General features: G+C 38.2%; 1 protein-coding gene across 4 annotated transcripts in view; it reads right to left on the reverse strand.

Annotated features, from left to right (window-relative positions):
• CEP112 (centrosomal protein 112) overlaps positions 1–16,146 on the reverse strand; it is a 334,383-nt gene that overhangs the window by 262,712 nt on the left and 55,525 nt on the right. For all 4 annotated transcript variants that reach the window (XM_036033460.1, XM_036033461.1, XM_036033459.1 and 1 more), the window contains 4 exons: positions 15,220–15,306; positions 12,550–12,649; positions 9,642–9,760; positions 5,094–5,237 (listed from right to left, as the gene is read on the reverse strand). In XM_036033460.1, the coding sequence (XP_035889353.1) occupies positions 5,094–5,237; positions 9,642–9,760; positions 12,550–12,649; positions 15,220–15,306 (450 nt within the window). The remainder of the gene's footprint in view (positions 1–5,093; positions 5,238–9,641; positions 9,761–12,549; positions 12,650–15,219; positions 15,307–16,146) is intronic.

The following is a 16,146-nucleotide window of genomic DNA, read 5'->3' on the forward strand; positions in this document are numbered from 1 at the left end:
GGAGGTTCTAGCCACAGCAATCAGACAAGAAAAAGAAATAAAAGGAATCCAAATCGGAAAGGAGGAAACAAAACTGTCACTGTTTGCAGATGACATGATAGTGTACATAGAAAATCCTATAGACTCCACCAAAAAACTGCTTGACCTAATAAATGAATTTGGTAAAACAGCGGGATACAAAGTCAATATCCAGAAATCAAAGGCATTTCTGTACACCAACAATGAAACAGCAGAAGCAGAAATCAAGAAAAAAATCCCATTTGAAATAGCAAAAAGGAAAATAAAATACCTAGGAATAAACCTAACCAAAGAGGTAAAAGACCTGTATTCAGAAAACTACATAACACTGAGGAGAGAAATCAAGGAGGACACAAACAAATGGAAACATATACTGTGTTCATGGATTGGAAGAATTAATATCATTAAAATGTCCATACTACCAAAAGCAATCTACACATTCAATGCAATACCGATTAAAGTACCAATGGCATATTTCACAGACATAGAACAAACACTTCAACAATTTATATGGAACCATAAACGACCCCGAATAGCTGCTGCAATTTTGAGAAAGAAGAGTAAAGTAGGAGGAATCACAATACCTGACATTAAACTATACTACAAGGCCACTGTAATCAAAACAGCCTGGTACTGGCATAAAAACAGGCACATGGACCAATGGAACAGAACAGAGAGCCCAGAAATAAACCCAAGCCTCTACGGTCAATTAATATTTGACAAAGGAAGCAGCAACATAAAATGGAATAAAAATAGCCTCTTCAACATATGGTGTTGGGAGAACTGGACAGCTACGTGCAAAAAAATGAAACTCGAGCACCAACTTACACCTTATACAAAAATAGATTCAAGGTGGATAAAAGACTTAAATATAAAGCGTGACACCATTAAAGTCCTAGAAGAGAACGTAGGTAGGAAAATCTCACATATTTCACGCAGAAACTTTTTTACTGACTTGTCTCCTAGAGCAAGGGACATAAAGGAAAGAATAAACAAATGGGATCTCATCAAAATTAAAAGCTTTTGCACAGCTAAGGAAAACAGTATCAAAATAAAAAGAGAACCAACTGTATGGGAAAACATATTTGCTAATGATACCTCAGACAAGGGTTTAATTTCCAAAATATATAAAGAACTTACGCGACTCCACTCTAAGAAGACAAGTAACCCAATTAAAAAATGGGCAAAGGACTTGAACAGACAATTCTCCAAGGAGGACATACAGAAAATCCAAAGACACATGAAGCGATGTTCAATATCGCTAGCCATCAGAGAGATGCAAATTAAAACCACAATGAGATACCACTTCACACCAGTCAGAATGGCCATCATAAACAAAGCAACAAATAACAAGTGTTGGAGAGGATGTGGAGAAACGGGGTCCCTAGTGCACTGTTGGTGGGACTGCAGACTGGTACAACCATTATGGAAAGCAGTTTGGAACTTCCTCAGAAAACTAAAAATGGATCTGCCTTTTGACCCAGCAATTCCATTGCTGGGACTCTATCCTAAGAACACTAAAACACCAATACAAAAGAACCTTTGCACCCCGATGTTCATAGCAGCACAATTTACAATAGCTAGGTGCTGGAAGCAACCTAGATGCCCATCAGTAAATGAATGGATCAAAAAACTATGGTACATTTACACAATGGAATTCTATATAGCAGAAAGAAAGAAGGAGCTCATACCCTTTGCAACAGCATGGATGGAGCTGGAAAGCATTATGCTAAGTGAAACAAGCCAGGCAGTGAAAGACAAATACCACATGATATCACCTTTAACAGGAATCTAAACAACAAAACAAAACAAAACAAAAAACTAGCAAAATATAACCAAAGACACTGAAATAGGGGATAGTCTGACAGTGGCCAGAGGGGAGAGAAGAGGGAATTTCAGGGGGGAATGGGTAGGGATTACAGGAACAAATTTGGAGGACACATGGACAAAAACTAAGGGTGGGGGGTGGGGGGGGGAAGGGGGGAGGGTTGGGTGGAGGGGCTGAAACGGGAGTAGGGGGCAGAAAACTGTACTTGAACAATGATTGAAATAAAAAAAAAAAAACAGGTTGAAAAAAAAAAAAAAGAAATTCTGTTTAACTTAATGTGGATATAGATGGTGACATATACAAATGTGCATACATATGCACAGACAGACAGGTGATAATGCATAGTTACTCCCTTGCTTTGTCAGGGGAGAGGGCGTAAAATATGTCACCCCCAGTGTAATGAGCACACCTTCACATAGATCTTAGTTTCTAGTACCATTCTCCACATAACCCACATCAAGGGGCATTATGTCAAAGGGCTCCAGGAGCCCAGTGAAAGAGTTCTCAATGGCCAAAGCTGGAATGATTTGCATAGCAAAATAAAGTAGTATTGCATTATAACTCAGAGCACAAAATAAAAAATATCCATGAGTCCATGCCAATATCAATAAATGATTGAATACATTAATAAAATGGGGGAGAAGAGATAAGTCTCCCATGCACAAAAACTCCAAATACTTCATGTAGAAATTCCATACCCTAAGTACGAAAAGCGGAACTCCCTACCCCTTAAGTGTGGGCTGCACAGAGTAACTTCCTTCCAAAGAGGACAATACGGAAAAGTAGAGAGTAACTTTAGAGTGGAAAAAATAACAAATGCTACTTCAGCCATGTGATCAAGTTTAATATCAACAGCGATAAATCATTAATAGTATGTACTCTTGATATGATGTGATGAGATTAGCACCTTACCATTGTGACCTTACTGCCTCAACCCATAACCCCAGTCACATCACGAGAAAAATATGAGACAAAATTCAATAAGCCCTGGCCAGGTAGCTCAGTTAGTTAGAGTGTCATCCTCATACCCCAAGGTTGTGGTTTCAGTCCCCAGTCAGGGCACATACAGGAGGCAACCAATGAATGCATGAATAACAGGAACAAATGGATGCCTTTCTCTCTCCCTCTCATTCTCAACCTCTCTCATAAATTAATTAATTAAAAAAGTATTCTGATTAGGACTAAATAGACTTCCTAAAATTACTAGTGGGACCCATGATACAGGAAAAGATAATGAACTCGACTACAGTAAAGCCAAACATCTCAATAAAGCCACCACAGACTTTCACTGCATCTAAGCCCTATATTTTACAGCCTTCACCTCCCCAAGTACCCAATGATTTTGCTGTAATTTTCATATTTGTAAGTTCTAGTATTATTTTTAAAATCCAGAGTTTACATGTTTAACTAAGAATTTTACACAGGGGAATCCCTGCCAATACCGAAAGGCGTACATCTAACCATCTAGAGCAGTGTCTGCTTAAAACAATTGCACGGAAGCAAGACTCAGCAGAAGAAGAAAGCAAGCCTGGGAGAACAACAAAACCAGGAAACTAATTCTCAGTGACAGTCTCGTCTTTCATCTTGAGCCGTGCCTTGAACTCTCCCTTGTTTAATTATTAAATCAGGAGCTGCTCAGCAAGATCTGTCTAGTTTTGATGATTCTTAAATTCAGTCCTGCTGACAGACTCTGTCCCTTTTTCTCTGTATTTACTATTATCTAATGACAAGGTCTGAATGCTAATTTTGAAATTCAACTTTCATTAAAAATAGAATGAAGTTTTTCTGACAGTGACCTCTCGCCTCCAAAGTATCACTTTTCTTTACAACCCAAATTCATAAAAATGTAAAATCCTGCTGTGAAACATACTGCTCTCTTAATATTATTTAATTAATAGTATATAACAATGCAGTAGACATTTTAGGCAATAAATATGTCCCATAAATTTCAACTTTAAAATTACTTAACATATTTAATTCACATTTATAAAAATTTAGGATGTTGAGATGACAAAAAATGTATTTCAGATATAAATTTGGATTTTGTTCATGACTTTGAATATCTACATTATGGTGATTATCCAGAAAATAAATTCTTGATATTTTGTCCCCACTGACCCTGACACTCAGCCTTCCCCACCTGCTGACCTGCGTCACCACTCCCCAGTTCTCATCTCTACACAGATGCCCAGGTCCAAGTCACCACCTCCCCTGCCCAGGCAGCTACAACAGCCTCCTCACTGGTCTCCTTGCTCCCACTCTTGACCCCTATGGTTTGTTCTCCACGTAGAACCCAAGATACACATCACTGTGGATCCTGATCCCCACTTTTTCACTTTTTGTGAGCTATGCCTGGGTGACTAATTCTTGTTCAGATTCCACAGGTTAAAACTCAAGGATATACTTGGACCCACCAGGCGTGGCTGGGTTGTGTGGTAAGTGAGGACTGGGTTCACGGCCAGGATACAAGACGCTACCATTCCATGAAGTCGTATCATTATTAGGGACCAGACTGATGAAGTGCACTTGCCTTGGACTTGAGGAGCCCTGGTTCATGTGCCATTAGTCTACCTGTCCAGGCTTACGTGCTTTGTGATGTCTGCTGGGCTTCCAAAAGGCTGAAGACATTCCCTCCTTCAGGCCTCCCCACTGCCACCAGGTGCTTGTGAGGGGGCTCCTCAGGGACCATCCATCTCTCCTGGTCTCTCTGCCATGTGCTATGGGGACTTCTTTCTGCGTCCTCACAGGAAGGGGACTTTTGGGGTTTACCCCTGTGATAGCCATGCCTACTCCCTCAGTAAAGATGAATCTACTCAGAAAATCTGTCTTAAAGTGGTCACACTACTCCTATCCCCTATTTGATTTCCTTTACCCTAGCATTAAATACTTAAAAAAAAAAAAAAAAAAAAAACCCAATCAACTCCTCAGTTAAAGAGAATGAAACAGATAACAAAAAGAAAGAAGAAATTCCTTCTAGACTGAAAGCCAGGGAGAAGACAAGAAAGATTTGTAGAAGTCAAGGGGGGTTGAGTAAAGGGGGGACCAAACAATGCAGAGTGAGATCCCACAGCTCCTTCGGGAAACTGCCCACCCTTGAGCAGAAGTGTGTACCAAGTCGGGAGGCAGAGCGATTTCTTCTAACCCTGCATCACACTCACTTATTCACCGCGCATGTCAGCACAGCACAGCGACGTGGAGAGTGAGGGGCCAGCTCCTACAAATGGTGAGGACAGAGAAAAAGACTCACTGTGGACTGGGTCTGGGCCACGTATTCGCCCTCCATTTTACTCAAACGTGCGTTTGTGTCCTCCAGCAATTCTTGAATGTTTTCAGTGTGCTGCTTTTGAAGATCAAACTTCTCCTTTTCCATTTCGGCCACAGCACTGTGGAGCTACACAGTGAAAGAAAAAATGAACTCCTTCACCACCATTATAAAGTACGCTATTCTGCGATTCAGGAAAAAATGTTTTCCTGTATTTCCCTATTTATTTGCATGGTGTCCCAAATGACAGAAGATATAAAACTCATAAACATTCAAAGTAAAGATATATAAAGAGCATGATTTAGAAAATATTTTTTCTTTATTTGCCTAAATTGGAAATTTTTAATGGATCAACAAATATTAAAGGGAATTATCCACCTCAGGTAGCAAAAGTAAATAAATCAGAGAGATAATACAATGTCTCAGCTAAATACACTAGTATTAGCCTGGAGTCACATGAAATATTTGTAATATTGTTATTGATTAGGAATATTATCTGTCTGTATTTTCATATTACTTGTATAAAAATTTGCACAAGAGCAATGTTAAAAATTATTTCTCCTTCACCCTTCTTCCAACAGAAAACTATTTTTGTCCATTTCATAATCTATATAAAAGTGGACACAAAGATGGCATTATAAATCAAATAGAGAAAGAGTTCTTTAAGAACTCTATACTATATGTCCTTGTGTACATAGGTCTTTCTTCCTAAACATTATACTCTAAATATCTAAACAACTATGTAACTAAGGTAAAGAAAACGAGGTTCAAAGGACGGCTTCTAAAGGGAACTGAAAATCTGTGCCCACAGCCTTGTGAGCACTCCTTCACCTGTCTGAACGGGAGTGGGACTCCGAGTCTAACTCCTATCCTATGCATCCAGCCCCAGGCTCACTCAGTAGGAGGGGAAGGCAGGAGGCCTAGAGTGTAAAAGATATACCTGACTTCCCATTTATGAATAGGAGAGAGAGAACAGGGATATGACACGGGCATACAAATTCGTATTTGACTAGGAAGATACTGAATGAACAGGGAAAACCCTGAGAGATGGAAAACCAGAGGCAGAATGCAGGCAATAATTATGCTAATTATTGGTAGGGGTACCAAGAACTTTTATTCCAGTTTCTAGCTGAACAAGAAGAATGAGAATGGCTCAGTAATAGCCACACAGAAGACCCCTAGGTTTCTCACATTTAACACATGCAGTTTTGACTATTTGTAAGTGGTCCCCCGAATCCCTGCTATGTTGTATTTGTATCTTTGCCAAAGCTACAAATGTTTTGAGCTGGTGTTATGTCTAGCATTCAAAAGTCAGTCACTTAGTTGGCACAAGAATGTAGGCAAGCCCACAGCATCTAAATTTCAGTGCTGCTTCGTAGCTGGTGACCAATAGGCATGGTAACTCTGACGAAGGGCTCTAAATAACTCACTGACAATAGAATTCTGTGGGTACATTTATGTTGCAGTGGTTTCTTCATGTTTATGGTCTCTCAAAGGTCCTAGGACACATGCCTACCAACTATCAAAAATGCACTGTGCTTAGTGGCCCCTTAATACCTAGTGGTTTCTCAGGTGTATCCCACAAGCGCTTTATAAAGTGAATGTGCCTATAGAAGCTGGAAGGGTGTCTCTAAGTCTTTAACACTAATCCAGGGCGTTTACAGTTGAGACTAGAAGAGTAAGGATAACACTGTCAAAAACGAGTATGCTACAAGTTGGCTGATTCATTTAAGGATCAACCAGGTGTATATGGTCTAATACTTTAACTGGAGATGACTGTACTTACTCATCCAACAAATTTTATGAATCTCTAGCATGTACCAGGCACAATGCATCCCTGAGAGCTTCCCCAAATCCAGCAATGGACTGGAGTCCAGGTCATATGCTAGACTCTGGGAGGCTTTCACGGGCGAATACTCCCCTGGGTGATAAACTGTTAGAGCAACAAACATTAGGCCTGCCCCAGAGTACAAATCTTGCTAGAGTTTATTAAACCACAAGGATGCCATCACGGCCCTGGTAAGAAGGGGACCTATAAAATCTCAAGGAAATGTTTTAGCCAGGGTTTGGCAAGGGGTACAGGGACACAAAAGGCCTTCCCAGCACTTTACTCATTGGTCTTTTGCCTGGTCATTTGACCATGTAGTTGCCTTATACCAGAGGAGCCCAAGACAAACTAGGAACCTGTCCATAGACAAGGAAAAGTATGAAAGCCCACAGGTTAATGGTGCAGCCACTTTGGAAAACTGTCTGGCAGTTCCTTGAAATGTTAAGTATAGAATAAACCACATAACCCAGAAATTCCAGCAGGTATCTAGCTGTGAAACAACAGCACAGATACAGATAATGGTCTCTGCCCCAGGTTTCTGGTACAGTGCTCCCCAAATCCTTGGAATTTCTAAGTGATAAGAGCACTAGGAGTATCTTTTGTTCCAATATTTGGTCTTTGACCCTGGTTCCTGACACTCAGCCCCTTGGAATTTCCTAGGTGGTAGGAGTGCTTTAGTTCTAATGAGGTGCCTGTGGGTGGGCTCCTGGAGGGCTTCAGGGTGGGGGGGTGACACAGCAGTGAAGATGGCACAACTTCGTAAATATACCGAAAACCACTGAACTATACCCTTTAAGAGGGTGAACTGTATGGTACCTGAAGCATCACTCAACTTGTTTTAAACACAGATTGGGAAGAGCATGGCACCATGAACTAACGGGAGAGTTTTGTACAGCTGGTATAAACGTCCAAGAAGGGGGTAGGACTGTGACAAAAGATGAGGCTTGAAGGTCATCAGTCTCGCTCATGTAGAAGCCTTGGAAACCCCAAGGGCAGTTGGGAAGTACCACAGGGATTTAAACATGGTGGTCAGGCAATCCAGACTTGTGTTTCAGAAAGATCATCAATTTGGTTGTATCGTGGGGCACAGACTGAAGAGGTGGGTGCACAGTCCCGTGACAGCAAATCCAGGCAACAGCCAATGGAAGGGAAATTAGGGAAGACACAATGGTGAGTAAAATTCAAAACAAGTGGGATGAACAGAACTTGGCAAATGAGAAGACGTGAGAGGTGAGGCAAAAAGAGGAGTGAGCAGAAGGGTAGACAGCAATCCCGCAGGGGAGAGGGAAAGAGGGAAAACCCTAGGAGGAGACGAATTCAGCAACAAAGGAAGATGGGGTTTGGGAAGAATGCTGGAACTTAGATCAAGGAGAGATCTTAAATAGGTAACTGGGATTTAAAGTGTGAGATGGAAGATGGGAATTTCTGTTAAAGAATGAATAAATACACACACATATCACACCACCTTGTCCATGTAGCTATGTAATGACTTCTGAATGAATGCATAAATCACAAAATAAATCTACCACCTGCTTATTAATTTTGGAACTGATCCACCTTGCCCCAGGTTTTCATCTCTGCCCAGACTGACACACAATTATACTTCACAAAAAAAAACCTTCAGCCACGTTTGCGTGTTCTCACATCTACTAATGTTTGTGTAACTGTAAGAAAGATTTACTAATCTAACTGAAAGAATAAAATGCACCCTGCTATATAGTGGGAGGCAGGAAACTTTTCAAATACCTGATGATTTAAACTGGGAAATAAGGCACTGGGGAATGGGGCCTGCTGTGTACACAAATACCTGCAGCAAGCACAAACAGATGCCTAATTTATAGAAAATATACAGCAAAATGTGAGAAATTAACAAACTGAAGCTAGAGCAGAGCTAACTCTACCACTTTAACACATGCACAGTGCACTTCCCAGACCGGTCCTGAAGCTGCCATCTGTCCCCAGGACATACGGCAGACCAACAAGTGTGCTGGGGAAGGCACTTGTTTCTTTCAGTAAAATATTGTGAACGCAGACTAACTGCTACCATACCAGTATGAGTTCATTCCAGATCTATATAATAGAATACCTCAAAAGAAAAAACAATTAATTTATTTTGAATATATGTTGTAATTTGAACTATTGGCAAAGGGCTCCTAAGTGAAAGCACTATATGACTACATAAGATACATTCATAATGAGTATTTTTATTACATTATTCTTGGCCCTGCTAACTTATATGAAAATGCTTTTCTTAATTAAATTAAATGCTCTTTCAAGAATAACACAACCACTACTGATTTTGTTTACATCAAAAATAAGTTTATACTATAACTGTTATGTTATCTGAAATTTCAGGAAAGAAATGATTCAATGGCATAAATCCAAAATTTTAAAAGTTCAATTTCCAAAAGTTATCCTACTGTTCTTTCTGTACTAATTTTGCTTAAAATCTATTGGCAATGACAAACATATTCAGGACATTAAATTCAAGATTTAGTCAAAAGTAAGTTTTCCTAATGAAAACTATTTTATAAGCCATTAGACTTCTAGAATAAAATATACCAAAACATAAATAGTAGGTATTTTAGTCTAAAATTTTAAGTTCTTTATTCATACCTTTCTGTATCATCCATTATTTTTAAAATTAAATGTTACTTTGAAGCATCAACCTTTATATTTTCAATAACTTTTTTTATGTAGCTTACCTTTTTTTCCCAATCATTATTCAGAAACTCTGCACTTTGTTCACATATCTTTTTCAGCTCTGCAATCTGGTTTTCTTTAGTCTCTCTGATAACCTGACAATCACGTATAAGGGTCTGAACTGTCAAAAATGATAAAAACATAGTTAAACCAATTCTAGATACCACATGAGAGTTCGACAATAAAATACATAGTGCACCACTAAAATAATTCTACTTTTCACAAAGTCTTCTCAATTCTGTCTTATAAAATACCTTATTCCTTCCTCTCTTTTCCCCATTCCCACTACCACCGTCTTGGTTGAATCCCTTGTACTCACTCCCTAGACAATTTCAACAGTGCGCCGGCCTCGGTGTCATTCCCCTCCTTGGACCCTCAGTTGCTCTTAAAAAGGCATTTCTACAGTGCAAATCCAGTAATGTTACTCCTGGACTTAAAAAAATTCTGCAGTTCCCCTCAATCAAAAGGTAAAAGCCAAAAACCTCATACCTTACTGCCTAAATACAATCATTTATCCACCTGGAATGAATGACCTTCCCTCCCTTGTTGAAACACTCCTACTCACTAGTCTCAATTCAAGTATCACCTTCTTTGTACACCTTCACCAGCCACAGTCCTCATCTTGCAGGGGCAGGAAGAAATCTCTCTACGCCCAAGAACCTCATACATTTCCCCATTAAACCACCTATTGCATTATGGGTTATAATGGTTTACTTGCCTATTTCCTGAGGAGAAAGATATTTCAACATTTCATCTAGAGAGCCTAACGGCACCATGGAGGGCGAGTGCTCACAAAGAGGTGTGCGGAGTAACGGAACCCATCACTCCACTCCACTTAAAGTGGCTCCTAGCCGCTTTAAAGTCATTGCCAAGGTTTATGTTACTAAAGCAAAATATTCTTTAAATTATATAAAATATTTCCCTTATAAATCACTTTTTAATATTTCTTTTAAATAAAATCTTTTTAAATGATTTAAACTGTCGGTGATTCAAGCAAAAATTTGTTTAATATGTTCATGCCTGTACATTTGCTTAAATGTAGTACTTCCTTAGCTCACTGAGTATGTTCTTACTCACTTACTTTAAGACAGCAAAATTTAATTCTGTAACTATATGTGGTGACGGATGTAACTGGATTTACTGTGGTGATCATTTCACAGCATATACGAGTATACTGTACAATCACTGTGTTGTACATCTGAAACCAATATAATGTCTGTCAACTATTCCTCAAAAATAGCAAAATTTTCATAAACATTTACATAGAAATGTATTTCACTCTTACATCTCAACTTCATAACAAATAAGGGGAAAAAGGAGAGTCCAAGTTAACCTAATATATATATTCATTACATATATATAACATTTATATATGTTATAGCATATATAACATTTTATTTTACAATTTAAACCTCTGGCATATTTAAATTGCCTGGTTTAAATAAAGGTAAGAAAGAAAAGCCTAGGAATAAATTTAAAAATTTTGTAGCCATTAATATTTGGAGAAGGAACCTGAACAAACTTCTAACCACCATTTAAGGCTGGGAATAAACCTAAAAATACCTATTGCATTAGGTAACTATATGTAATTGCCATCCTAAATTTCAAGGCATTACCAGTCTGTCAAACACACTCAGGCTTGGTGACTGGTGACAGAGCCAGTAAGTTCCACATGGAAACCCTTAAGTGAAACCTTGTCTCCCCTTTTTTCTTACTCATCACCTATATTCTTATCATTCACCAAATTCTTCAAAATCTCTTCTTTGGTTCTATTCTCAGTACTCCCACTTCCATCATTCAGACATTCTGGGCCCTTACCATCTTAAAAGCAAAAGCACAGGAGAACAGGAGCACAAACGCTCTGAGTTGGACGGAACTTCGTGCATTATTTACTCCACCCTCACCATGATAATGAGTAAGCCCAGGCCCAGAGACTTCCTGATGTCACACAGCAGACACTGAAGAGCAGTCCTGCGGTCGGAGCCCGTTTCCTTGTAAGTGGGATGCTCTGTCTCTCTCACTCTATTCGACCTTTGACTGTTGGAACCGACTGGGAGCTGGCCTCACCATGGTGGCATGCTCACCATTATGGGGCTACTCCTGCTGAAACTTGAGTCCTAAAACCCACCTCTCAAAAATCTTCTCTGCCTCCCCAGCATCTACAGGATAAACTTAAAACTTCTAAATCTGAAATTCAAGGTCGTGCTTAAGTCATGCCAAATCACTTGTCTTATCTTTTTCAATCTATCTCTTGATGTATAGGACATCCACTCCAGCTAAATGGTTTTGCAGCATCCTTCCCAAAACTTGCCAGCATCAGCATTTCTACTATAATACCTGAAATTTTTAAAGCTCTTTTCTCCAAAAATGTTTTCAACAGTCTCTCTAATGGTTGCCTGTTGCATTTAGATGTTTTGACCTACCATCATAGTCAATTTAACACTTGATCACATGCTTTCGTAATGAAAGTATAAATGGGGAATATTTTTTAAATGTTCTGTCAGTCACAATACTAGCATATACTATCAGGCATAAGTAGATTGTTAATATAATGAATCTCATTAGGCCATGAGGAATAATTTCCCTAGATTTCTTTGTGAAAGCCAGTAAATTCTAATTCTATGACTGACCTATGGCAGCCCACTAAGGACACAAAGAGTTAAGAAGAGAAACTAACAGACAGATTCTTCCAGTTCCTTAACCAAACTGACCATGACTGCCAACACACACACACACACACAGTGTCTCCCCATGCACATGGAAGCTCACGTAAACACACCCACTGATGGAAACCTACATAAACACAGCCGTCTCATACTGTGAAAGGTCAGAAGTAAAATTTCACTTTATATAACCACTAAAATAAAATGACGATATTATTACAAGATTTATGTACCAATACAACATCACCTTTCTTTTCAAGTTTTGTAATAGTCTCCTCCATTTCATTTTGTTTCTTTTTGTACAAAGTTTTCAATTCTTCTATTTCACTATTCTTTCTTTCTAAAATCTGCAAGTGAATTGAAAATGTTTTAGAATGCTATGTTGTTTGACATACAGAACACATAATTTTTTAAATGAGCTCAATATTTTTTGCAAGCCTATCTCAGCTAGTCCCATAAAAGACATAAAAATTATATTTTAGTGCATTGAGAAAATAGTAAATATGTTAGAATAAATGATTACTGAGATATGCTATCTGCTTTGAATTTTCATGTATCAATCTTTAAGGAGACTATAAATAATAAATTAGGTGATTCTCTAACATATAACTCAGAGATAAAACTGTCATAAAGTAGCAGGGAGAAGCCATCAGAACTTGACACATTGGGATAGTACAATTCACCTCCCCACCACACTGGAATAGAACATCTTCAGATGCGCATATCTCTGAATCTTCCCACAAGTGACCTATCATTTTCATGCACAATAACAAGAATTCTCAGATACATGGGAAGATGAGAAGTAATAAGCTTCTTTTATATCTAGCTCTGCTATTGTGAATCAGAAAAATCATCTCAAAATATGTCAAAATTGCATGAATATTTTACATCATGAATTTATATAGTGTCAGAAGTTTTAAAATTAATCATTTAAAGGACCCATGGACAAAGCCAAAGAGGGGGTAGGACTGAGGGTGGGTGGCAGGGGGAAGAGTAGTGGGGGAAAATGGAGACAATTGTACTTGAACAACAATAAAAAACATTAATCATGATTATTACATACAGGATGGCGAAAGTAGGTTTTCAGTTGTGAGTGACATTCTTTTGATTTAGTATATCTATTGTAATAATCATAACTTGCCTTCTTCCATCTGAACAACTGTAAACCTCCTTTTGACAATCCCTGTGCTTCTAAAAACATAATACACTCAAAAGAAAAACCAACAGAGAAATAACCAAAATGCAGGAAAGTTAGCAATCAGGAAAAAATGTGTGCTAACCAACTGGGGAAAAAAAAAACTGAGGCAGGAGTATAAATATCCACTTTTTTTATGGTTGGGGTATATCTCCTATATACCCAAAGTCAGCTAAGTAGAAAAAGGGTATTTACCAATGTCTAGCCAGTTTTTTCTTAGTGATTTTATTACCAGCATTTTACTTTACCTTTCATTGTGTTAGTCCCACCTGTAAGAATGGTTGGTAAATACAAAAGGACCTAGTTGATCCTAACATCCACAAGGAAGCTTAGCAGGAAAAGAATGTAGGCAAATAGATAAAACACTCTGTATTTTGCCCCTCCCCAACTCCTGACACTTAGGAAATGCCACACAAGCAATGCACTGGGGAATATACTTTCCACATATGGTATAAGGTCAAGGATTGCATTTGTATTTTACCTGGCATTTCAAACTAGCTACATTGCTTTCCTTTTTCACACAGCATTTATTTAAAAAGAAAACTTCTGGGAAAGGATTTTAGTATTAAGAGCTTCTCTTAGAATAGATCTTTGTAACAGACACACCAAGAAGCCTATTTCAAGCTCTATTACCATGATTTTTCCAAATATATTTGATATTCCTTTAATTTATACATCAATAGATTCAATTTCATTTCAACAGTAATTATATTACTGAATCTCTAATATATTAATGATAGAGAACTGTTTTATCTAACCAATTTAAACTAAGGTAAAAATTCCATTAAGACCAGAAAGTAGTATTTGTCTTTAAAATTTGAATGGGAAAGAGGAAAGGAGAGGAAAAAGGATTAAGTATTTTCTCTTTCTAATTTTCAATCAGTGGTTTCCTTCTTGTTGCTGTGAAAGATGAGTCAAATATTCTCCTGACTAAATATCAAGACACGTATATTTTACTTTGACGAAAGCTCAGATATGTGATGCTGTGGCCTCCACTCCCTGCCTCCGTTTCTGCCACTTAGTTTTGTGAGCAGAATCGTAAGTGTGCCTTTCTGAAACAGTAAATGGTAAGTTTCTATTTGGAGATATATATCACTATTTTTTTAATCATTACTAAAATACAGTTTCAATTCAAACTCCATGTAGGATAACCATACATTGATGACTTTTGTTGTGCCCAGTAAGAAGGAAAGTTAATTCCATTTAGAAACACAGACTGAAACGCTGGAAGGCACAAGCACCAACGAGGTGATGAACGAAGGGGCCTGCGTTGTCAGAGCTAGTAGGCGCTATCATGCCAAATGGAACACAGTTCGTTTCAAACTAAAAGGGGAATTTTAATTGCCAGAAAATGGGAAAAAACATTAGGCCAAACAAGCTTTAGTATTTACAGATGAATTAAAAGGTAAGGTAAACTGGAAGAATTTACGTGAACACATGTTTAGGAAATAAAGTGTAAAGATCAACTTTTGCTGCAATATTAACTTAGCAAATTACATTTATGACAGGCTATCATAAGTATGTAAATAAGTGGATGAACAGATGGATGGATGGATGGATGGACGGACGGACAGACAAATGGATGGACAGACAGATAGGTCGACAGACCAACAAGTAGAAAGACGAATGGGTGGGTGGATGGATGGATAGATGAGTGATCACAAGACCTTGAATGTTTCACACATTCAACATTAATAAAAAATGGCATGGTACACACCCTACCTTCTGAACATCAGCATCGTGTTTCTGTTGAAGTTTAAGCTTCTCTTCATGACATTTAGCTTCTATCATTTTGGTTTTCATGTCCAACTTTAAGGAAAATATTTTAAAGGTATTATTTTTTTTCCTCTGGCAAAAATATACAACCAAATTAAAATAATTCCCTATGTGAAAGAGAGTATCATTTTCCACTTTTACCCTATAGCCTAAAGTCTAGAAATCACACATATATACCAATATGTTGGTTACATTCCTTGATTTCTTGTAAGCTAATTAAAAATCTTGCAAACAAGTTTCACTTGATAGGTAAAACTGACACTGCTAAATATAGATTCATTGATTTTCCTCACCCCACTCCCCCCAAAAGTCATTTTAAAGTGTTATTTTGCTAAATCCATTATTTTGGCATTTATTATTTTCTATTTGAAGTCTCTATTCAATGTTTTTACTTTTTGCTTTTCTTAGATCTATGTGCTCCTTGAAAAATACCTTCACTATGTGATAGTTTGAGAATGAACGCTCACCAATGTGGCAGATTACTGATAAATGTGCACCCCCTCCCAGAATGCAGACCCTGACTCCCTCCAGGCAGTGCCTTTCTCTCCTCTCAAGCACTCACTAACCCCTGCCCTCCTCACACCACCAGTGCCTAATCCACCAGTGTTTGGGGGAAAGTAAGCAAAAATAAAGCCAATACTTTGTTGATAATAGAAAGTGTATCATAGAAGTAAAAGAACAGTAGTGACAGGGTTTAAGAACAACAGGAAATTGGTTACCTCAAATATAAAGTATCTGACCACCTAATTCCTTACTACTGAAAAGAATAAGTACATTGGAATCTGACAGACCTCATTTCCAACTCAGGTTCTAATCCCACTAGGTATTATTGACTGCTGTGATTTTGGGCAAGTTGCCATTGTGAGATTCTAT

Source organism: Phyllostomus discolor, chromosome 8 (assembly GCF_004126475.2).
Source record: "Phyllostomus discolor isolate MPI-MPIP mPhyDis1 chromosome 8, mPhyDis1.pri.v3, whole genome shotgun sequence".
Lineage (NCBI taxonomy): Eukaryota > Metazoa > Chordata > Mammalia > Chiroptera > Phyllostomidae > Phyllostomus > Phyllostomus discolor.